Consider the following 25045-nt stretch of genomic DNA (forward strand, 5'->3'; position numbering starts at 1 on the left):
AGTGTGTAATGTAGTGTATAGTGTAGTGTGTAGTGTAGTGTATAGTGTAGTGTATAGTGTAGTGTGTAGTGTAGTGTATAGTGTAGTGTGTAGTGTAGTGTATAGTGTAGTGTATAGTGTAGTGTATCACCACCACCATATGATGATGGTGATGATGATGGTGGTGATGATGGTGATGGTGGTGATGATGATGGTGATGATGATGGTGGTGGTGATGATGGTGATGATGGTGATGGTGGTGATGATGGTGGTGATGATGATGATGGTGGTGATGATGATGATGGTGGTGATGATGATGGTGGTGATGATGATGATGGTGGTGATGATGATGATGATGGTGATGATGATGATGGTGGTGATGATGATGATGGTGGTGATGATGATGATGGTGGTGATGATGATAATGGTGGTGATGATGATGGTGGTGGTGATGATGGTGATGATGATGATGGTGGTGATGATGGTGATGGTGGTGATGATGATGGTGATGATGGTGATGATGGTGATGATGATGGTGATGATGATGGTGGTGATGATGATGATGGTGATGATGATGGTGATGATGATGGTGATGATGATGGTGATGATGATGATGGTGATGATGATGATGGTGATGATGATGGTGATGATGATGGTGATGATGATGGTGATGATGATGGTGATGATGATGGTGATGATGATGGTGATGTGTGTTGTGCTCTGCGGCTTTTGGGAAACTCCGGGACTTTCCCTGCGCTGGCGACGATGACAGCGCCAGACCTGAGTGGGGCGAGTGGGCTGGGAGCATGTGACGGTGTGTGTCAGTGTGTGTCAGTGTGTGTGTCTGTGTGTGTCAGTGTGTGTCAGTGTGTGTGTGTCAGTGTGTGTCTGTGTGTGTCAGTGTGTGTGTGTGTGTCAGTGTGTGTGTGTCTGTGTGTGTCAGTCTGTGTGTGTCAGTGTGTGTCTGTGTGTGTGTCTGTGTGTGTCAGTGTGTGTGTGTCAGTGTGTGTCTGTGTGTGTGTCTGTGTGTGTGTGTCTGTGTGTGTGTCAGTCTGTGTGTGTCAGTGTGTGTCTGTGTGTGTGTCTGTGTGTCAGTGTGTGTGTGTCAGTGTGTGTCTGTGTGTGTCAGTGTGTGTGTGTGTGTCTGTGTGTGTGTCAGTGTGTGTGTCAGTGTATGTCTGTGTCTGTGTGTCAGTGTGTGTCAGTGTGTGTGTGTCAGTGTGTGTGTGTCAGTGTGTGTCTGTGTGTGTGTGTCAGTGTGTGTCAGTGTGTGTATCGGTGCTAACAGCACTTGCCCCAACAGTCTACTCACGCTATACAGGGGACCTTTGTCTGTGTGTGTGAGAGAGTGTGTGTGGGTGGGTGGGATATGCGAGGGATGCCAGAACTCTAGGGGATTTCCCAAAGACTTGTGTGTCGGTGTGTGTGTCGTCTGTGTGTGTGTCGTCTGTGTGTCGGTGTGTGTCGTCTGTGTGTGTGTCGGTGTGTGTGTGTGTCGGTGTGTGTGTGTGTCGTCTGTGTGTCGGTGTGTGTGTCGGTGTGTGTGTGTCTGTGTGTCGGGGAGTGTGTCGTGTGCGTGTGTTGGTGTGTGTGTTTGGTGTGTGTGTGTCGGTGTGTGTGTCGTCTGTGTGTCGGTGTGTGTGTCGTGTATGTGTGTTTACAGGGAAGGCGTGTTGGTTTAAGGGGGTGTGTTTGTCGGTGTGGGTGTTGGAGTTTCTGTTGGTGTGTGTGTGTTTGGTGTGTGTGTATTTGGTGTGGGTGTATGTTGGTGTTTGTGTGTTTGTTCTGTGTGTGTGTTGGGGTTGTGTGTGTGTTTGGTGAGTGTGCGTGTTGGGGTTGGTGTGTGTGTGTTTGGGTGTGTGTCTGTGTTGTGTTTGGTGTGTGTGTGTTGGGGTTGGTGTGTGTGTTTGGTGTGTGTGTGTTGGTGTGTGTGTGTTGGTGTGTGTGTGTTGGGGTGTGTGTGTGTTTGGTGTGTGTGTTGGGGTGTGTATCTGTGTATGTGTCTGTGTGTGTGTTGGTGTGTGTGTGTGTTGGGGTTGGTGTGTGTGTGTGTTGGTGTGTGTGTTGGGGAATGTGTGAGTGTGTGTGTGTGTCTGTGTGTGTGTCTGTGTGTGTGTTGGTGTGTGTGTTGGGGTTGGTGTGTGTGTGTGTTTGGTGTGTGTGTGTTGGGGAATGTGCGAGTGTGTGTCTGTGTGTGGGGAGCGGTGGTGTAGTGGTTAGCGCTACGCTGCGCTACGAACCCGCCGACCCGATGTAAACATCGCCGGCACTGGGGAGACAAAGGCGGCCGGGCGTGGTGCTGGCCACCCACCCCTACTCGCTAACAGCACTTGCCCCTACAGCCCGTTAGAGGCTACACGGGGACCTTTGTCTCTGTTGGGGGCACGCAGATATGTGCTGTCAGTAGCGAGGAGCAGCGCCACCTTTAGACACGCAGACAAAGGTCCCCCGTGTAGCCTCCAACGGACTGTGGGGGCAAGTGCTGCTAGCGAGTACAGGAGGAGGTCACGGGGCAGACCCAGCAGGTGCCATGGGTTGACTGCTGTGCCAGGCTAGGTGCAGGAGGAGGAGGTCATGGGACAGACCCAGCAGGTGTCATGGGTTGACTGCTGTGCCAGGCTAGGTGCAGGAGGAGGTCACGGGACAGACACAGCAGGTGCCGTGGGTTGACTGCTGTGCCAGGCTAGGTGCAGGAGGAGGTCACGGGACAGACCCAGCAGGTGGCATGGGTTGACTGCTGTGCCAGGCTAGGTGCAGGAGGAGGTCACGGGACAGACCCAGCAGGTGCCGTGGGTTGACTGCTGTGCCAGGCTAGGTGCAGGAGGAGGAAGTCACGGAACAGACCCAGCAGGTGCCGTGGGTTGACTGCTGTGCCAGGCTAGGTGCAGGAGGAGGAGGTCACGGAACAGACCCAGCAAGTGCCGTGGGTTGACTGCTGTGCCAGGCTAGGTGCAGGAGGTCACGGGACAGACCCAGCAGGTGCCATGGGTTGACTGCTGTGCCAGGCTAGGTGCAGGAAAAGGTCACGGGACAGACCCAGCGGGTGCCATGGGTTGACTGCTGTGCCAGGCTAGGTACAGGAGGAGGTCACGGGACAGACCCTGCAGGTGCCATGGGTTGTGCTGCTGTGCCAGGCTAGGTGCAGGAGGAGGTCACGGGGCAGACCCAGCATGTGCCATGGGTTGACTCCTGTGCCAGGCTAGGTGCAGGAGGAGGTCACGGGGCAGACCCAGAAGGTGCTGTGGGTTGACTGCTGTGCCAGGCTAGGTGCAAGAGGAGGTCACGGGGCAGACCCAGCAGGTGCCGTGGGTTGACTGCTGTGCCAGGCTAGGTGCAGGAGGAGGTCACGGGACAGATCCAGATGCCACGAGTTGACTGATTGAGATGACTGGCTGATGCACCACCTGTGCCCCCTTCTGTGCCAACTTGCTGTGCTTTAGCCACCCGGCGCTCCGCTCGTTGTTGTGAGCGTCGCTCCTCCGCCCTCCGTTGTTGTTGGAGGGCGACTGCCTCCAACTGCCCAGTAGCGTCCTTCACGAGCCTCCTCCACAGAGGCCGATCTTGACACCGCTGGTACCAGTCATCGGCAAGTCCACTCAGCTCCACGTCCTCCTGTACCACATCACTCCATCTCTTCTCTAGCCCGTGTCACCCACCCACTCACCCACTCACTCACCCACTCACTCGCCCATCACTCCCCCACTCACTCGCCCATCACTCAATCTCTTCTCCAGTTTGGGGCATGCCGTGGCTGGGCATGCGGGCTCCGTGACCCACAAAGCCAGACACAGATACACAATACAGACACGCACACACAGACAGACACACACAGACACACACACAGACACACAGACACACACAGACACACACACACAGACACACAGACACACAGACACACACACAGACACACAGACAGAGACACGCACACACAGACACGCACATGCACAGCTTCCTCTCTACAATGTGCAAGTCCGGTTTGTGCTGCTCATACCTGCAGCGTTCCCACGATCATGCAAGCGTGAATATATACACACAGATACACACACACAGATACACATACACACACACAGATACACACACACACAGATACACACAGATACACACACAGATACACACACACAGATACACATACACACACACAGATACACACACACACACAGATACACACACAGATACACACACAGATACACACACACAGACACACACACAGACACAGATACACACACAGATACACACACAGAGATACACACACACACAGATACACACACAGATACACACACAGATACACACACAGATACACACACACAGACACACACACAGACACAGATACACACACATACACACACACAGATACACACACACAGATACACACACAGATACACACACAGATACACACACAGATACACACACACAGATACACACACATATATATACACACAGAGATACACACACACAGATACACACACAGAGATACACAGAGTGAGTGGGTGAATGAATGAGTGGGTGAGTGAGTGGCTGAGTGAGTGGGTGAGTGTCTGAGTGAGTGGCTGAGTGAGTGGCTGAGTGAGTGGCTGAGTGAGTGAGTGGGTGAGTGGCTGAGTGAGTGGCTGAGTGAGTGAGTGGTAGAGTGAGTGAGTGGGTGAGTGAGTGGCTGAGTAATTGTCTGAGTGGGTGAGTGAGTGGCTGCATGAGTGAGTGGGTAGGTGAGTGGCTGAGTGAGCGAGTGAGTGAGTGGCTGCATGAGTGAGTAGGTGAGTGAGTGGCTGGGTGAGTGAGTGGCTGCATGAGTGAGTGGCTGAGTGAGTGAGTGGGTGAGTGAGTGACTGCATGAGTGAGTGGGTGAGTGAGTGAGTGGCTGCATGAGTGAGTGGGTGAATGAGTGAGTGGCTGAGTGAGTGAGTGGCTGAGTGAGTGAGTGGCTGAGTGAGTGGGTGAGTGAGTGGCTGAGTGAGTGGCTGAGTGAGTGAGTGGCTGAGTGAGTGGGTGAGTGGCTGAGTGACTGAGTGAGTGTTTAGGTGATTGACAAATGTGTTGAGTGGTGTGTTAATAATATAATTAGTGGTGGCATTATCTAACCAGTGGGCGGGGCTAGTCTAACGGCTGGGCGGGGCTTGCATAATGAGGGGGGTGGCTTCTCGGTTGTGGTCACGTGGTTTCTGAGAATCGTTCCGTTGAAAAACTGACGCCCACTCAGAGAGGGTGGGAGAGGGGGTAGAGACACACACACAGTGACATACACACACACAGACACACAGACACACACAGAGTGTCACACACAGTGACATACACACACACAGTGTGTCACACACAGTGACATACACACAGACACACACAGTGACACACACACAGAGAGACATACACACAGTGACATACACACAGACACACACACAGAGTGGCATACACACAGACACACACAGTGTGTCACACACAGTGTGTCACACACAGTGTGTCACACACAGTGTGTCACACACACAGACACACACATAGAGACACAGTGATACACACACACAGTGACATACACACACACAGACACACACAGACACAGTGACACACACACACACAGAGACATACACACAGAGTGACATACACACACAGTGTCACACACAGTGTCACACAGACAGACAGTGTGTCACACACACAGAGACACACACACCGACACACACACACAGACAGAGTGACACACACACAGAGACATTGTGACACACACACACACAGACAGTGACACACAGACACACAGAGACACAAAGTGTCACACACAGAGACACACAGACACACAGTGCCACACACAGTGTCACACACACACACAGACACACACAGAGACACAGACACACACACACAGATACACAGTGTCACACACAGTGTCACACACACACATACACACAGACACACACACAGTGTCACACACAGAGAGTCACACACACACAGACTCACAGGGAGAGAGGGAGATAGGGAGGGAGAGAGGGAGGGAGCGATCCCCCACACCCCACACACACACCCACACACTCTCTACGCACTACACACACACTACACACACTATACACACACACTATAAACACACACGCGCTATAAACACACGCGCACTCTCACTCTGCCCAGCACTGCACGCACGAGGCGAGCGAGGCGAGAGCTCCAGAGAATCTCCACTGCACTCAGAGGTACGATGCCGTACACACCACACATACACCTACACACACACACCTACACACACACCTACACACACCTACACACACACCTACACACACCTACACACACCACACATACACCTACACACACCTACACACACCTACACACACACCTACACACACACCTACACACACCTACACACACACCTACACACACACCTACACACACCTACACACACCTACACACACACCTACACACACACCTACACACACCTACACACACACCTACACACACACCTACACACACCTACACATACACACCTACACACACACCTACACACACACCTACACACACACCTACACACACCTACACACACACCTACACACACACCTACACACACACCTACACACACACCTACACACACACCTACACACACACCTACACACACACACACCTACACACACCTACACACACACACCTACACACACACACCTACACACCTACACACACACCTACACACACACCTACACACACACACCTACACACACACACCTACACGCACACACCTACACGCACACACCTACACACCACACACCACACATACACACACACACACACACCTACACACACAAACCTACACACCTACCTACACACACCTACACACACACACCTACACACACACACCTAAACACACACGCACCTACACACATACACCTAAACACACCTACACACACACACACCTACACACACACACCTACACACACACACACCTACACACACACACCTACACAAACACACCTACACACCCACCTACACAAACACACACACACACACCTACACACACACACCTACACACACACCTACACACACACACCACACACACCTACACACACACCTACACACACGCACACCTACACATACCTACACACACACCTACACACACCTACATACACACACACACACCTACACACACACCTACACACATACACACACACCTACACACACCTGGTCTTCACCTGAGGACGGCTGCTTGCGTTGTGGCCGAAACGTCGTGAGAATTATTTTATTATGTTTTATTTTTATTATTTTATTACTTCCCTTCTACGTGACTTTACCGACAGAACCAAGAAGATCATCAGCTTACTAATAGGGGTTTTTCCCCTTTTTTCTGGCAACAAAACTGACACCTTTTGCAAGGATTCATGCTTACATTAACCACAATGCTTGCAGTCAAATGCAAACAAAAAACTGATTGGTCCACACCAGAGACAGCTTTCTTTAGAGCCTAGTCTCATATGGTGTTCGCCCAGATGACGCCAAAAGGCGCACAGTTCAAAGACAGCGCACTACCAGAGTAATGAGAGCTCGGGGTGAGCAGCTACATCATGGGACCTCCTTTGCCAGTACCAACATACACTAACAGGGGTTTTCCCCTTTTTCTGGCAACAAAACTGACACCTTTTGCAAGGAATCATGTTTACATTAACCACTATACTTGCAGTCAATTGCAAACAAAAAACAATACTCTGATAAAAAAAAAATTTTGTTTGCATTTGACTGCAAGTATAGTGGTCAATGTTAGCATGAATCCTTGCAATAAGTGTCAGTTTTGTTGCCAGAAAAAAGGGGAACCCCCTATTAGTGTCTGTTGGTACCGGCAGAGGAGGTCTCATGATAATCAGCATCTTCTTCTCCTCCTACAGATAGAAGGCAAAGTCGTGAGTACGTGCGTCTGGTCTCAATGTTTAGCGGACTTCCCGACATGCGACAAACTTGAAATTTGCCTCGTGGGTACTTTCCAGACTGTACACCGTGCAAACATGATGAAAACAAAAGATTTCTGTATTTTTTTGGGGGGGGGGAGCTCAATAATGCATCGATTTTTTTGCACGGCAAGTGAGCCGTGACGTCACGTCTGTCACGTGACCCGCGCGTGTGGAAGCGTGACGCGTTGTAGTGTAGCAGGTAGTGTAGTAGTGTAGTGGTTGTAGTGTAGCAGGTAGTGTAGTAGTGTAGTGGTTGTAGTGTAGCAGGTAGTGTAGTAGTGTAGTGGTTGTAGTGTAGTGGGTAGTGTAGTAGTGTAGTGGTTGTAGTGTAGCAGGTAGTGTAGTAGTGTAGTGGTTGTAGTGTAGCAGGTAGTGTAGTAGTGTAGTGGTTGTAGTGTAGTGGGTAGTGTAGTAGTGTAGTGGTTGTAGTGTAGTGGGTAGTGTAGTAGTGTAGTGGTTGTAGTGTAGTGGGTAGTGTAGTAGTGTAGTGGTTGTAGTGTAGCAGGTAATGTAGTAGTGTAGTGGTTGTAGTGTAGCAGGTAGTGTAGTAGTGTAGTGGTTGTAGTGTAGTGGGTAGTGTAGTAGTGTAGTGGTTGTAGTGTAGTGGGTAGTGTAGTAGTGTAGTGGTTGTAGTGTAGCAGGTAATGTAGTAGTGTAGTGGTTGTAGTGTAGCAGGTAGTGTAGTAGTGTAGTGGTTGTAGTGTAGCAGGTAGTGTAGTAGTGTAGTAGTGTAGTGTAGTGGGTAGTGTAGTAGTGTAGTGGTTGTAGTGTAGTGGGTAGTGTAGTAGTGTAGTGGTTGTAGTGTAGTGGGTAGTGTAGTAGTGTAGTGGTTGTAGTGTAGTGGGTAGTGTAGTAGTGTAGTGGTTGTAGTGTAGCAGGTAGTGTAGTAGTGTAGTGGTTGTAGTGTAGCAGGTAGTGTAGTGGTTGTAGTGTAGTGGGTAGTGTAGTAGTGTAGTGGTTGTAGTGTAGTGGGTAGTGTAGTAGTGTAGTGGTTGTAGTGTAACAGGTAGTGTAGTAGTGTAGTGGTTGTAGTGTAACAGGTAGTGTAGTAGTGTAGTGGTTGTAGTGTAGTGGGTAGTGTAATAGTGTAGTGTAGCAGGTAGTGTAGTAGTGTAGTAGTGTAGTAGTGTAGTGTAATAGTGTAGTGTAGCAGGTAGTGTAGTGGTTGTAGTGTAGTGGGTAGTGTAGTGGGTAGTGTAGCAGGTAGTGTAGTGGTTGTAGTGGTTAGCGGTCAGCGCTACGAAGCCGGCGACCCGAGTTCGATTCCCGCTCACGGCCACCACCGGTGACGATTACTTCAACCGCTCCTGGGCCTCCCCTAGGTCGTACTATACCGCGTACCATGTACCGCGTACCGTGTACCGTACCGCGTACCGTACCGCGTACCGTGTACCGCGTACCATGTACCGCGTACCGTGTACCATACCGTGTACCGTACCGTGTACCGTACCACGTACCGTGCCGTGTACCGTACCGCGTACCATACCGTGTACCATACCGCGTACCATACCGCGTACCATACCGCGTACCGTACCGCGTACCATAACGCGTACCGTACCGCATACCATACCGTGTACCATACCGCGTACCATACCGTGTACCATACCGCGTACCATACCGCGTACCATACCGTGTACCATACCGTGTACCATACCGCGTACCATACCGCGTACCATACCGCGTACCGTACCGCGTACCATACCACGTACCGTGCCGTGTACAGAAGCAGTTCACTGTCGACCTCTCACCGACCGCGTCGCGAACCTCCCCCCCCCCCCCCCCCCCAGGCGGACAGACGAAGGCCGCCACGTGACCATGAGGGCCTCCTCCACCTCCTCCACCTCCACCACCTCCACCACCTCGTCCACCACCTCGTCCACCTCGTCGTCGAGGCGGCGAGGCCGCAAGGGCCTCAAGGCGTGGCTGCTGGAGCAGGTGGACTGCGGCCGCTACCCCGGCCTGCGCTGGGAGGAGGGCGCCGGGCGGCAGCTGTTCCGCCTGCCGTGGAAGCACGCCTCCAAGCACGACTACACGCACGCAGACTCGGCGCTCTTCAGGGTGAGGGGGCGGGGGGGCACGGTCAGAGTGGGGGGGGCCCACGGTCACGGTCGGAGTGGGGGGGGCCCACTGGCACGGTCGGAGTGGGGGGCCTGGGCTCTCTCATCATCATCATCATCACGGTGGCGAGGAGATGTTGACTTCCTCGCCTGGTCTACAGGAGGTCTATGTGGAGTCTGCATATCTCATCATCATCATCATCACGGTGGCGAGGAGATGTTGACTACCTCGCCTGGTCTACAGGAGGTCTATGTGGAGTCTGCATCTCTCATCATCATCATCATCACGGTGGCTAGGAGATGTTGACTACCTCGCCTGGTCTACAGGAGGTCTACGTGGAGTCTGCGTCTCTCTCATCATCATCACGGTGGCTAGGAGATGTTGACTACCTCGCCTGGTCTACAGGAGGTCTATGTGGAGTCTGTGTCTCTCTCTCATCATCATCATCAGGGTGGCTAGGAGATGTTGACTACCTCGCCTGGTCTACAGGAGGTCTATGTGGAGTCTGCATATCTCATCATCATCATCACGGTGGCGAGGAGATGTTGACTACCTCGCCTGGTCTACAGGAGGTCTATGTGGAGTCTGCATCTCTCATCATCATCATCATCATCACGGTGGCTAGGAGATGTTGACTACCTCGCCTGGTCTACAGGAGGTCTACGTGGAGTCTGCGTCTCTCTCATCATCATCACGGTGGCTAGGAGATGTTGACTACCTCGCCTGGTCTACAGGAGGTCTATGTGGAGTCTGTGTCTCTCTCTCATCATCATCATCAGGGTGGCTAGGAGATGTTGACTACCTCGCCTGGTCTACAGGAGGTCTACGTGGAGTCTGCATATCTCATCATCATCATCACGGTGGCTAGGAGATGTTGACTACCTCGCCTGGTCTACAGGAGGTCTACGTGGAGTCTGCGTCTCTCTCATCATCATCACGGTGGCTAGGAGATGTTGACTACCTCGCCTGGTCTACAGGAGGTCTATGTGGAGTCTGTGTCTCTCTCTCATCATCATCATCAGGGTGGCTAGGAGATGTTGACTACCTCGCCTGGTCTACAGGAGGTCTATGTGGAGTCTGCATATCTCATCATCATCATCACGGTGGCGAGGAGATGTTGACTACCTCGCCTGGTCTACAGGAGGTCTACGTGGAGTCTGCGTCTCTCTCATCATCATCACGGTGGCTAGGAGATGTTGACTACCTCGCCTGGTCTACAGGAGGTCTACGTGGAGTCTGCGTCTCTCATCATCATCATCATCACGGTGGCGAGGAGATGTTGACTACCTCGCCTGGTCTACAGGAGGTCTATGTGGAGTCTACATCTCTCTCTCATCATCATCGTCATCATCACGGTTTAGAATCAACTCCTTCACACGTTCACGGCGTTTGGCTGCTGCACGACGTTTGCACGAGACCATGACGATGATGACGATGATGACGATGATGACGATGATGACGATGATGACGATGATGACGATGATGACGATGATGAGCTGCTGTCGTGTGTGACGGGCAGGAGGCTTCTGACGAAGCCCTACAGAGCTCAGTGGGCCTCGCCTGTTACCTAGAACATAGTTGAGTTAATACTGAACTCATCATCCTCCTCCTCCTCTCCCTCCTCCACCTCCTCCACCTCCTCCACCTCCTCCTCCTCCACCCCCTCCTCCACCTCCTCCTCCTCCACCTCCTCCCCCTCCTCCACCTCCTCCACCTCCTCATCCTCCTCCTCCTCCACCTCCTCCCCCTCCTCCCCCTCTCCCTCCCCCTCCTCCCCCACTAGGCGTGGGCCGAGCACAAGGGCCGTTTCCGTGCCGGGGTGGACAAGCCGGACCCGCCGGGGTGGAAGACGCGTCTCCGCTGCGCCATGAACAAGAGCCGCGACTTCGTGGAGGAGCCCAACCGGGGCCAGGCCGACATCAGCCACCCCTACAAGGTGTACCGCGTGCTCAGCCAGCGGTCCGCACCACCCCCCACGCGTGAGTCACTCACTCAGTCAGTCACTCAGTCAGTCAGTCAGTCACTCAGTCACTCACTCAGTCACTCCGTCACTCACTCACTCAGTCAGCCACCCCTACAAAGTGTACTGCGTGCTCAGCGAGCGCGCCGCACCACCCCCATGCGTGAGTCGGCCAGCCGCTCACTCCGTCGCTAGCACAGTCAGTCACTCAGTCAGTCAGTCACTCAGTCACTTGCTCAGTCACTCAGTCAGTCGCTCACTCAGTCACTTGCTCAGTCACTCAGTCAGTCGCTCACTCAGTCACTTGCTCAGTCGCTGAGTCAGTCACTCACTCACTCACTCAGTCAGTCAGTCGCTCGCTCAGTCGCTCAGTCAGCCAGTTGCTTACTCAGCCATCCGCCCACCCATCCACCCACCGACTCACCCACCCACTTTCACTCACTCATCCACTGGCCCATTCAACCACCCAGCCACCCATCTACCCACTCACCTATCCACCAACCCACCCACTCCTCTCACTCACCCACCAATCCACCCACCCACTCACCCATATACTCACCCACTCACTCACCTACCCACCTATCCACCCACTCATTCATCCAACCACCCAATCACCCACCTACTCACCCACTCACTCACCCACCCACTTTCACCCACCCACCCAATCACCCACCCACTCACTCACCCACCCACCCACTCACTCACTCACCCACCCACCCACTCACTCACTCACCCACTCTCCCACCCACCTACTCACCCACTCACTCACCCACCCACCCACTCACTCACCCACCCACTCACCCACCCACCCACTCTCACCCACCCACCCACTCACTCACTCACCCACTCACCCACTCACCCACCCACCCACTCACCCACCCACCCACCCACCCACTCACTCACTCACACACACACCCACCCACTCACCCACTCACTCACACACCCACTCACTCACACACCCACCCACCCATCCACCCACCCACTCACTCACTCACACACCCACCCACTCACCCACTCACTCACTCACCCACTCACCCACCCACCCACTTACCCACCCACCCACTCACCCACACCACCCACCCACCCACCCACCCACTCACCCACCCACCCACTCACCCACCCACCCACCCACCCACCCACTCACCCACCCACCCACCCACTCACTCACTCACTCACACACCCACCCACCCACTCACCCACCCACCCACCCACCCACTCACCCACTCACCCACTCACTCACCCACTCACCCACCCACCCACCCACTCACTCACCCACTCACCCACCCACCCACCCACTCACTCACTCACTCACCCACTCACCCACTCACTCACTCACCCACCCACTCACTCACTCACCCACTCACTCACCAACTCACTCACCCACTCACCCACCCACCCACCCACTCACCCACCCACTCACTCACCCACTCACCCACCACCCACCCACCCACTCACCCACCCACTCACTCACTCACTCACCCACTCACCCACTCACTCACTCACCCACCCACTCACTCACCCACTCACCCCCCACTCACCCACCCACCCACTCACCCACCTCACCCACTCACTCACCCACTCCACTCACCCACATCACTCAACTCACTCCCACCCACCCACTCACCCAATCACTCACCCAATCACTCACCCACCACCCAACACCCCTCATCCACACCACCCACTCACCCACCCCACACCATCCACACCACTCACTCACTCACCCACCCACTCACTCACTCACGTCACTCACCCTTTCCACCCACTACACTACCACCCACCCACTCACTCACTCACTCACCACACCCACTCACCCACCCACCCACCCCCCACCACTCACCCCACTACCCACCCATCACCACTCACCCACCCACCCTCCCACTCACCTCACGCCACCCACCCACTCACCCACCTACCCACCCACTTCCTCACCCACCCACTCCTCCACCCTCACTCCACCCACCCACCATCAACCCACCCCCTCACCCACCACTCATCCCACTCACCCACTCACCTCACTCACCCCTCACTTCACCCACACACCCATCACTCACCTCACCCACTCACTCACCCCACCCACCCACTCACCACTCACCCACCCCACTCACCCACCCACCCACCCACTCACCCACTCACCCACCCACCCACTCACCCACCCACCCACTCACTCACTCACATCACCCACTCACCCACTCACCCACTCACCCACCCACCCACTCACCCACCACCCCACTCACTCAACTCACTCACCCACCCACCCCACTCACCCACCCACCCACCCACTCACCCCTCACCCACCCACCCACCGTCCACCTTTGTCTCTCTGCAGCTGCTGTGGTGAGCTCACCCTGCGGCTCCCTCGACTCACACGAGGAGGACAAGGACACCGACAATGGCCGCCCCCGCCCTGCACGTGTGAGTGACCTTGTTCAGGCTGAGCGGACCTAGAGGCGACCCGGTTTAACACAGCATGTGGGTCTCTGTGTGATGAGTCTATGGGTCTCTGTGTGGTGAGTATGTGGGTCTCTGTGTGGTGAGTCTATGGGTCTCTGTGTGGTGAGTCTGTGGGTCTCTGTGTGGTGAGTCTGTGGGTCTCTGTGTGGTGAGTCTGTGGGTCTCTGTGTGGTGAGTCTGTGGGTCTCTGTGTGGTGAGTCTGTGGGTCTCTGTGTGGTGAGTCTGTGGGTCTCTGTGTGGTGAGTCTATGGGTCTCTGTGTGGTGAGTCTATGGGTCTCTGTGTGGTGAGTCTGTGGGTCTCTGTGTGATGAGTCTGTGGGTTTTCTGTGTTGTGAGTCTGTGGGTCTCTGTGTGGTGAGTCTATGGGTCTCTGTGTGGTGAGTCTGTGGGTCTCTGTGTGATGAGTCTGTGGGTTTCTGTGTTGTGAGTCTGTGGGTCTCTGTGTGGTGAGTCTATGGGTCTCTGTGTGGTGAGTCTGTGGGTCTCTGTGTGGTGAGTCTGTGGGTCTCTGTGTGGTGAGTCTGTGGGTCTCTGTGTGGTGAGTCTGTGGGTCTCTGTGTGGTGAGTCTGTGGGTCTCTGTGTGGTGAGTCTATGGGTCTCTGTGTTGTGAGTCTGTGGGTCTCTGTGTGGTGAGTCTGTGGGTCTCTGTGTGGTGAGTCTGTGGGTCTCTCTGTGATGAGTCTGTGGGTCTCTGTGTGGTGAGTCTGTGGGTCTCTGTGTGGTGAGTCTGTGGGTCTCTGTGTGGTGAGTCTGTGGGTCTCTGTGTGGTGAGTCTGTGGGTCTCTGTGTGGTGAGTCTGTGGGTCTCTCTGTGATGAATCTGTGGGTCTCTGTGTGGTGAGTCTGTGGGTCTCTCTGTGATGAATCTGTGGGTCTCTGTGTGGTGAGTCTGTGGGTCTCTGTGTGGTGAGTCTGTGGGTCTCTGTGTGGTGAGTCTGTGGGTCTCTCTGTGATGAATCTGTGGGTCTCTGTGTGGTGAGTCTGTGGGTCTCTCTGTGACTTCCTGGGATCAAGCTCTGGGTCTAAGTGTCTTTCTCTCTCAGGAGGTTCATATTGAAATGTTGATGTTGATGATGATGTTCATGATGATGATGTTGCTGATGATGATGTTGATGATGCAGATGCCTCTGTACGCGTTGATGGGACTGGAAGAGGCTTCCAATCGGAAGATAGAAGCGGATGCCATGGACACCAATGACGATGGTGAACACCAACATCATCAGCATCAGCATCATCAGCATCATCAGCAGCATCAGCATGATCAACAGCATCAGCAGCATCATCAGCAGCATCATCAGCAGCATCATCATCAGCAGCATCATCATCAGCAGCATCATCATCAGCATAATCAGCATCATCATCAGCAGCATCATCAGCATCATCAGGATCATCAGCAGCATCATCAGCAGCATCATCAGCATCATCATCAGCATCAGCAGGATCATCAGCATCATCAGCATCATCATCAGGATCATCAGCATCATCAGCAGCATCATCAGCAACATCATCAGCATCATCATCAGCATCATCATCAGGATCATCAGCAACATCATCAGCATCAGCATCATCAGGATCATCAGCATCATCAGCAGCATCATCAGCAGCATCATCAGCATCATCATCAGCAGCAGCGGCATCATCATCAGCATCATCAGCATCATCAGCAGCATCATCAGCATCAGCAGCAGCATCATCAGCATCATCATCAGCATCATCATCAGCAGCAGCATCATCAGCATCATTAGCATCATCATCAGCAGCATCATCATCAGCAGCATCATCAGCATCATCATCAGGATCATCAGCATCATCAGCATCATCATCAGCATCATCAGCATCATCAGCAGCAGCAGCAGCAGCAGCGGCATCATCATCATCAAGTACGCACAACAACAACATAATGGGATGCATCAGCACAAATTATGCTAACGGTAACCATTACGATAATTTATGTTAATTTATGTTCCTCCACCGTCAGTTGCCTCTCCACCAATGATCGGCGGATCAGCGGAGGACCCGGCCAACATCGACCAATTAGAGGAGGAGCTGGGCCCCAAAGGTGAGTGGAGGGCTCATGGGCAATATCTGTTGAAGGATGCCAACCTGGGTTGGAGCCCTGGGTCTGGGTGTCTCTCTCTCTCTCAGGGGGTTCACAGTGGCCGTGTCAGAGACACAGGGTCTGGGTTGGAGCCCTGGGTCTGGGTGTCTCTCTCTGTCTCTCAGGGGGTTCACGATGGCCGTGTCAGAGACACTGAGGGTCTGGGTTGGAGCCCTGGGTCTGGGTGTCTCTCTGTCTCTCAGGGGGTTCACGATGGCCGTGTCAGAGACACAGGGTCTGGGTTGGAGCCCTGGGTCTGGGTGTCTCTCTCTCTCTCAGGGGGTTCACGATGGCTGTGTCAGAGACACAGGGTCTGGGTTGGAGCCCTGGGTCTGGGTGTCTCTCTCTCTCTCAGGGGGTTCACGATGGCTGTGTCAGAGACACAGGGTCTGGGTTGGAGCCCTGGGTCTGGGTGTCTCTCTGTCTCTCAGGGGGTTCACAGTGGCCGTGTCAGAGACACTGAGGGTCTGGGTTGGAGCCCTGGGTCTGGGTGTCTCTCTCTCTCTCTCAGGGGGTTCACGATGGCCGTGTAGGAGACAATGAGTTCGATGGCTGTGTGTCCGACACGGCCATTGTGAACACCACCCACACCACCATTGTGAACACCACCCACACCACCATTGTGAACACCACCCACACCACCATTGTGAACACCACCCACACGGCCATTGTGACCCCCACCCACACGGCCATTGTGACCCCCCCCCCCCAGCCTCTGCGTTCCGCGTCACTGTGAGCTACCGGGGCCGCCAGCTGCTGTGCTGCACGGTGACCAATAGCAGCGGCTGCCTCATCACCAGCCACTCAGCCTGCGGCCGCGAGCCGACCAATGGCAGCGCAGCGCTCGAGGTCACCCGCACGCACAGCTACGCGCGGCGGGTCGCGGGCCCGGCGACGCCCGGCAACAGGACGCCGCCCTCCCATTGGACGCCCGCGACGGCCGATGGCCCCGCTCCTGACTCTGCGGGCCCCGTCCAGGACGAGTCGTCGTCGTCGTCGTCTCCTTCGCCGCTGCCGCCGCTGTTGTTGCCGTCGTCGTCCGACGACTGCGCCGTGGCGGCGCCGGTGGTGGTTGTGGCGGCGATTGCGGCGGCGGTGATTGTGGTGGTGGCATTGGCGGTGGTGGCGGCGGCGGTCCCACCACCGTGGCACTGCCGTCCGCGGCGGCGTTCCTGGACGCTCGGCACCGGCAAGCGGCGGCCGAGTTCCTGCCCACGGTGGCACGCGGAGTGGAGCTCTGCTTCCTCACTCGCCGGCAGTACAACAACAACAACCGCAACAACAGCAGCAACAACCGCAGCCGCAGCGGCACAAAACGACGCCACCACCTCCGCCACCTGCGCCACCTTCGTAGCGACGAGAGGAGACATGCGGTGGACGCTGCGGGCGGCGATGGCGGTGTCGGTGATGGGGGCGATGGGGGTGGTGATGGAGGCGGTGATGGGGTCGGTGTCGGGGGCGGTGGTGCGGGGCTGTACGTGCGCAGGCTTGTGCCGGGCCCGGGTGTTCACCGACGCCGGGCCGGCACTAGCGGCGGGGCGCAAGCTCCAGCGGGGGCAGGTGACGCTGCTCTTCAGCCTGGAGGAGTTCGCTCGCGGTGAGACGCCGGCAGAGAGAGAGAGAGAGATTGCTCGGTGCACATCGCTACCGTCACCACCGTCACCACTACTACCACACCCCTAGCACCACTACTACTATACCACCACTACCACCACCACCACCATCACCACCGTCACCACTACTACCACCACTACCACTACTACCACCACTACCACCACCACCACCATCACCACCGTCACCACTACTACCACACCCCTAGCACCACTACCACTATCACCACTACCACCACCACCACTACCATCACCACCACTACCACTATACCACCACTACCACTATACCACCACTACCACTATACCACCACTACCACTATACCACCACTACCACTATACACCACTACCACTATACCACCACTAACACCACTACCACCACTACCACTATACCACCACCATCACCACTGCCTACCACCACCACCATCACCACTACTACCACCACTACCACTAACACCACCACTACCACCACCATCACCACTACCACCACCACCACAACCATCACCACTACTACCACCACTACCACTATACCACCACTACCACTATACCACCACCACCATCACCACTACCACTATACCACCACTACCACTATACCCACCACTACCACTATACCACCACCACCATCACCACTACCACTAACACCACTACCACTACCACCACTACCACCACTACCACTATACCACCACCACCATCACCACTGCCTACTACCACCACCATCATCACTACCACCACTACCACTATACCACCACCACCATCACCACCACCACTACCACAACTACCACCACTACCACTATACCACCACTGCCTACCACCACCACCACCATCACCACTACTACCATCACTACTATCACTTACACAACTGCCACCACTACATCCATGACCACTAGTACTAGTTATAGTGCTAGTTGTAGTATAGTTATAGTACTAGTTATATTACTACTTATAGTACTAGTTAAAGTACTAGTTATAGTGTTAGTTGTAGTACTAGTTATAGTACTAGTAATAGTGCTAGTTGTAGTATAGTTATAGTGCTAGTTATAGTACTACTTATAGTACTAGTTACGGTAGTAGTACTAGTTGTAGTACTAGTTATAGTGCTAGTTTGTAGTATAGTTATAGTGCTAGTTATAGTACTACTTATAGTACTAGTTACGGTAGTAGTACTAGTTGTAGTACTAGTTATAGTGCTAGTTATAGTACTAGTTATAGTTGTAGTACTAGTTGGTCGTACTAAGGATGCCCACGTGTGCCCACATAGTAGTAATTATGGTAATTAGTATAGTTGTAGTACTAGTTGTAGTACTAGTTGCTAGTTGTAGTACTAGCTGTAGTACTAGTTGCTAATTGTAGTACTAGTTGTAGTACTAGTTGTAGTACTAGTTGTAGTACTAGTAATAGTGCTAGTTGTAGTACTAGTTGTAGTACTAGATGCTAGTTATAGTGCTAGTTGTAGTACTAGTTGTAGTACTAGTAATAGTGCTAGTTGTAGTACTAGTTGTAGTACTAGTAATAGTGCTAGTTGTAGTACTAGTTGTAGTACTAGTTGTAGTACTAGTTGTAGTACTAGTAATAGTGCTAGTTGTAGTACTAGTTGTAGTACTAGTTGTAGTACTAGTTGTAGTACTAGTTGTAGTACTAGTAATAGTGCTAGTTGTAGTGCTAGTTGTAGTACTAGTTGTAGTACTAGTTATAGTGCTAGTTGTAGTACTAGTTGTAGTACTAGTTATAGTGCTAGTTGTAGTACTAGTTGCTAGTTGTAGTACTAGTTGTAGTACTAGTTGTAGTACTAGTTGTAGTACTAGTTGTAGTGCTAGTTGTAGTACTAGTTGTAGTACTAGTTGCTAGTTGTAGTACTAGTTGTAGTACTAGTTGTAGTACTAGTAATAGTGCTAGTTGTAGTGCCAGTTGTAGTACTAGTTGTAGTACTAGTTGTAGTACTAGTTGCTAGTTGTAGTACTAGTTGTAGTACTAGTTGTAGTACTAGTTGTAGTACTAGTTGTAGTACTAGTTGTAGTACTAGTTGTAGTACTAGTTGTAGTACTAGTAATAGTGCTAGTTGTAGTACTAGTTGTAGTACTAGTTGTAGTACTAGTTGTAGTACTAGTTGCTAGTTGTAGTACTAGTTGTAGTACTAGTTGTAGTACTAGTTGTAGTACTAGTAATAGTGCTAGTTGTAGTACTAGTTGTAGTACTAGTTGTAGTACTAGTAATAGTGCTAGTTGTAGTACTAGTTGTAGTACTAGTTGTAGTGCTAGTTGTAGTACTAGTTGTAGTGCTAGTTGTAGTACTAGTTGTAGTACTAGTTGTAGTACTAGTTGTAGTACTAGTTGTAGTACTAGTTGTAGTACTAGTTGTAGTACTAGTTGTAGTACTAGTTGTAGTACTAGTTGTAGTACTAGTTGTAGTGCTAGTTGTAGTACTAGTTGTAGTGCTAGTTGTAGTACTAGTTGTAGTACTAGTTGTAGTGCTAGTTGTAGTGCTAGTTGTAGTACTAGTTGTAGTACTGTTGTGTTAGTACTAGTTGTAGTGCTGTGCTAGTTAGTTGTAGTGCTAGTTGTAGTACTTAGTTGTCGTGCTAGTTGTAGTACTAGTTGTAGTACTAGTTGTCGTAGTTGTAGTACTAGTTGTATACTATGTTGCTAGTTGTAGTACTAGTTGTAGTACTAGTTGTAGTACTAGTTGTAGTGCTAGTTGTAGTACTAGTTGTCAGTACTAGTTGCTAGTTGTAGTACTAGTTGTAAGTACTAGTTGTATTACTAGTTGTAGTGCTAGTTGTAGTCCTAGTGTAGTTGCTAGTTGTAGTGCTAGTTGTTAGTACTAGTTGTAGTGTAGTTGTAGTACTAGTTGTAGTACTAGTTGTAGTACTAGTTGCTAGTTGTAGTACTAGTTGTAGTGCTAGTTGTAGTACTAGTTGTAGTGCTAGTTGTAGTACTAGTTGTAGTGCTAGTTGTAGTACTAGTTGTAGTACTAGTTATAGTGCTAGTTGTAGTACTAGTTGCTAGTTGTAGTACTAGTTGTAGTACTAGTTATAGTGCTAGTTGTAGTGCTAGTTGTAGTGCTAGTTGTAGTACTAGTTGCTAGTTGTAGTGCTAGTTGTAGTACTAGTTGTAGTACTAGTTGTAGTACTAGTTGTAGTGCTAGTTGTAGTGCTAGTTGTAGTACTAGTTGCTAGTTGTAGTACTAGTTGTAGTACTAGTTGTAGTACTAGTTGTAGTACTAGTTGTAGTACTAGTTGCTAGTTGTAGTACTAGTTGTAGTACTAGTTGTAGTGCTAGTAATAGTGCTAGTTGTAGTACTAGTTGTAGTACTAGTTGTAGTGCTAGTTGTAGTACTAGTTGCTAGTTGTAGTACTAGTTGTAGTACTAGTTGTAGTACTAGTTGTAGTACTAGTTGTAGTACTAGTTGCTAGTTGTAGTACTAGTTGTAGTACTAGTTGTAGTGCTAGTAATAGTGCTAGTTGTAGTACTAGTTGTAGTACTAGTTGTAGTACTAGGGGTATACTAGTAGCTAGTTGTAGTACTAGTTGTAGTACTAGTTGTAGTACTAGTTGTAGTGTTACTAGTTGTAGTACTAGTAATAGTGCTAGTTGTAGTGCTAGTTGTAGTACTAGTTATAGTGCTAGTTGTAGTACTAGTAATAGTGCTAGTTGTAGTACTAGTTGTAGTACTAGATGCTAGTTATAGTGCTAGTTGTAGTACTAGTTGTAGTACTAGTAATAGTGCTAGTTGTAGTACTAGTTGTAGTACTAGTAATAGTGCTAGTTGTAGTACTAGTTGTAGTACTAGATGCTAGTTATAGTGCTAGTTGTAGTACTAGTTGTAGTACTAGTAATAGTGCTAGTTGTAGTACTAGTTGTAGTACTAGTTGTAGTACTAGTTGTAGTACTAGTAATAGTGCTAGTTGTAGTACTAGTTGTAGTACTAGTTGTAGTACTAGTTGTAGTACTAGTTGTAGTACTAGTAATAGTGCTAGTTGTAGTGCTAGTTGTAGTACTAGTTGTAGTACTAGTTGTAGTACTAGTTGTAGTACTAGTTATAGTGCTAGTTGTAGTACTAGTTGTAGTACTAGTTATAGTGCTAGTTGTAGTACTAGTTGCTAGTTGTAGTACTAGTTGTAGTACTAGTTGTAGTACTAGTTGTAGTACTAGTTGTAGTGCTAGTTGTAGTACTAGTTGCTAGTTGTAGTACTAGTTGTAGTACTAGTTGTAGTACTAGTTGTAGTACTAGTTATAGTGCTAGTTGTAGTACTAGTTGCTAGTTGTAGTACTAGTTGTAGTACTAGTTGTAGTACTAGTAATAGTGCTAGTTGTAGTGCCAGTTGTAGTACTAGTTGTAGTACTAGTTGTAGTACTAGTTGCTAGTTGTAGTACTAGTTGTAGTACTAGTTGTAGTACTAGTTGTAGTACTAGTTGTAGTACTAGTTGTAGTACTAGTTGTAGTACTAGTTGTAGTACTAGTAATAGTGCTAGTTGTAGTACTAGTTGTAGTACTAGTTGTAGTACTAGTTGTAGTACTAGTTGCTAGTTGTAGTACTAGTTGTAGTACTAGTTGTAGTACTAGTTGTAGTACTAGTAATAGTGCTAGTTGTAGTACTAGTTGTAGTACTAGTTGTAGTACTAGTAATAGTGCTAGTTGTAGTACTAGTTGTAGTACTAGTTGTAGTGCTAGTTGTAGTACTAGTTGTAGTGCTAGTTGTAGTACTAGTTGTAGTACTAGTTGTAGTACTAGTTGTAGTACTAGTTGTAGTACTAGTTGTAGTACTAGTTGTAGTACTGTAGTACTAGTTGTAGTACTAGTTGTAGTACTAGTTGTAGTGCTAGTTGTAGTACTAGTTGTAGTGCTAGTTGTAGTACTAGTTGTAGTACTAGTTGTAGTGCTAGTTGTAGTGCTAGTTGTAGTACTAGTTGTAGTACTAGTTGTAGTACTAGTTGTAGTGCTAGTTGTAGTACTAGTTGTAGTGCTAGTTGTAGTACTAGTTGTAGTACTAGTTGTAGTGCTAGTTGTAGTGCTAGTTGTAGTGCTAGTTGTAGTACTAGTTGTAGTGCTAGTTGTAGTACTAGTTGTAGTGCTAGTTGTAGTGCTAGTTGTAGTACTAGTTGTAGTACTAGTTGCTAGTTGTAGTACTAGTTGTAGTACTAGTTGTAGTACTAGTTGTAGTACTAGTTGTAGTACTAGTTGTAGTGCTAGTTGTAGTACTAGTTGTAGTACTAGTTGTAGTACTAGTTGTAGTACTAGTTGTAGTACTAGTTGCTAGTTGTAGTACTAGTTGTAGTACTAGTTGTAGTACTAGTTGTAGTGCTAGTTGTAGTGCTAGTTGTAGTACTAGTTGTAGTACTAGTTGCTAGTTGTAGTACTAGTTGTAGTACTAGTTGTAGTACTAGTTGTAGTGCTAGTTGTAGTACTAGTTGCTAGTTGTAGTACTAGTTGTAGTACTAGTTGTAGTACTAGTTGTAGTACTAGTTGTAGTACTAGTTGCTAGTTGTAGTACTAGTTGTAGTACTAGTTGTAGTGCTAGTAATAGTGCTAGTTGTAGTACTAGTTGTAGTACTAGTTGTAGTACTAGTTGTAGTACTAGTTGTAGTACTAGTTGCTAGTTGTAGTACTAGTTGTAGTACTAGTTGTAGTACTAGTAATAGTGCTAGTTGTAGTGCTAGTTGTAGTACTAGTTATAGTGCTAGTTGTAGTACTAGTTGTAGTACTAGTTGTAGTACTAGTAATAGTGCTAGTTGTAGTACTAGTTGTAGTACTAGTTGTAGTACTAGTTGTAGTACTAGTTGTAGTGCTAGTTGTAGTACTAGTTGTAGTACTAGTTGTAGTACTAGTTGTAGTACTAGTTATAGTACTAGTTGTAGTACTAGTTGTAGTACTAGTTGTAGTGCTAGTTGTAGTACTAGTTGTAGTACTAGTTGTAGTACTAGTTGTAGTACTAGTTATAGTACTAGTTGTAGTACTAGTTGTAGTACTAGTTGTAGTACTAGTTGTAGTGCTAGTAATAGTGCTAGTTGTAGTACTAGTTGTAGTACTAGTTGTAGTACTAGTTGTAGTGCTAGTTGTAGTACTAGTTATAGTACTAGTTGTAGTACTAGTTGTAGTACTAGTTGTAGTACTAGTTATAGTACTAGTTGTAGTACTAGTTGTAGTACTAGTTGTAGTGCTAGTTATAGTGCTAGTTGTAGTACTAGTGTAGTACTAGTGTAGTACTAGTTGCTAGTGTAGTACTAGTTGTAGTACTAGTGTAGTACTAGTGTAGTACTAGTGAGTGCTAGTTGTAGTACTAGTGTAGTACTAGTGTAGTACTAGTGTAGTACTAGTGTAGTGCTAGTGTAGTACTAGTTGCTAGTGTAGTACTAGTGTAGTACTAGTTGTAGTACTAGTGTAGTACTAGTTGCTAGTTGTAGTACTAGTTGTAGTACTAGTTGTAGTACTAGATACTAGTTGTAGTCGCACTAAGGATGCCCACGTGTGCCCACAGATGTGCGCCGCTACGTGGAGGGCAGCAGCTGCGTGGCGCCCCCCACGGCGGTGCTGCTCTGCTTCGGGGAGATGCCCGGTGACAGCGGAGCTCACAAACAGCTCATCACCGCACGGGTACGGAGACACACACACACAGAGACACACACACAGAGACAGAGACACACACAGAGACACACACACAGAGACACACACACAGAGACACACAGAGAGAGAGACACACACAGAGAGACGGAGAGACACACACACTTACCTGCTCACCCACCCATTCACCCACTCACCATCTTACCCACCCACCCACTTACCCACCCACCCGTCCACTTCACCTGCCTCCATCTCCTCCCTCCCGTTCCACTGCAGATTGAGCCACTGCTGGCTGTGGAAAGTCTTCGCCGGGTCCGGGATGTCCTGGCCAAGCCTCCACCGCCGTCGTCATCGCCGCCACCGGCACCAGGTCGTCGCCAGGACGACGACCCCGGCAGCCTGGACACCATCATGAAGTTCCTCACCGACACCGACGATGGCGGTGGC

The 25045-nt window shown here is 50.4% G+C and overlaps 1 protein-coding gene and 1 long non-coding RNA gene across 2 annotated transcripts; both read left to right on the top strand.

The window, feature by feature from the left end:
* The first annotated feature begins 5176 nt into the window (after nucleotides 1–5176).
* LOC133338965 (interferon regulatory factor 9-like) lies at nucleotides 5177–17791 on the top strand. Its single transcript, XM_061547092.1, has 8 exons — nucleotides 5177–6134; nucleotides 9656–9926; nucleotides 11710–11905; nucleotides 14213–14298; nucleotides 15461–15542; nucleotides 16318–16398; nucleotides 17150–17626; nucleotides 17697–17791. The coding sequence occupies exons 2-8, from the start codon at nucleotides 9684–9686 to the stop codon at nucleotides 17789–17791; spliced, it is 1260 nt and encodes a 419-aa protein (XP_061403076.1). The 5' UTR covers nucleotides 5177–6134; nucleotides 9656–9683.
* A 136-nt stretch (nucleotides 17792–17927) lies between these two features.
* On the top strand, nucleotides 17928–25045 carry LOC133363024 (uncharacterized). The gene is made up of 3 exons (XR_009757559.1): nucleotides 17928–18034; nucleotides 24516–24631; nucleotides 24875–25045. It is a non-coding gene; the product is annotated as an uncharacterized LOC133363024 (long non-coding RNA).

Source organism: Lethenteron reissneri, unplaced genomic scaffold (assembly GCF_015708825.2).
Source record: "Lethenteron reissneri isolate LAM-NWPU_2019-01 unplaced genomic scaffold, ASM1570882v1 scaffold_1639, whole genome shotgun sequence".
In the NCBI taxonomy this organism is placed as follows: Eukaryota; Metazoa; Chordata; class Hyperoartia; order Petromyzontiformes; family Petromyzontidae; genus Lethenteron; species Lethenteron reissneri.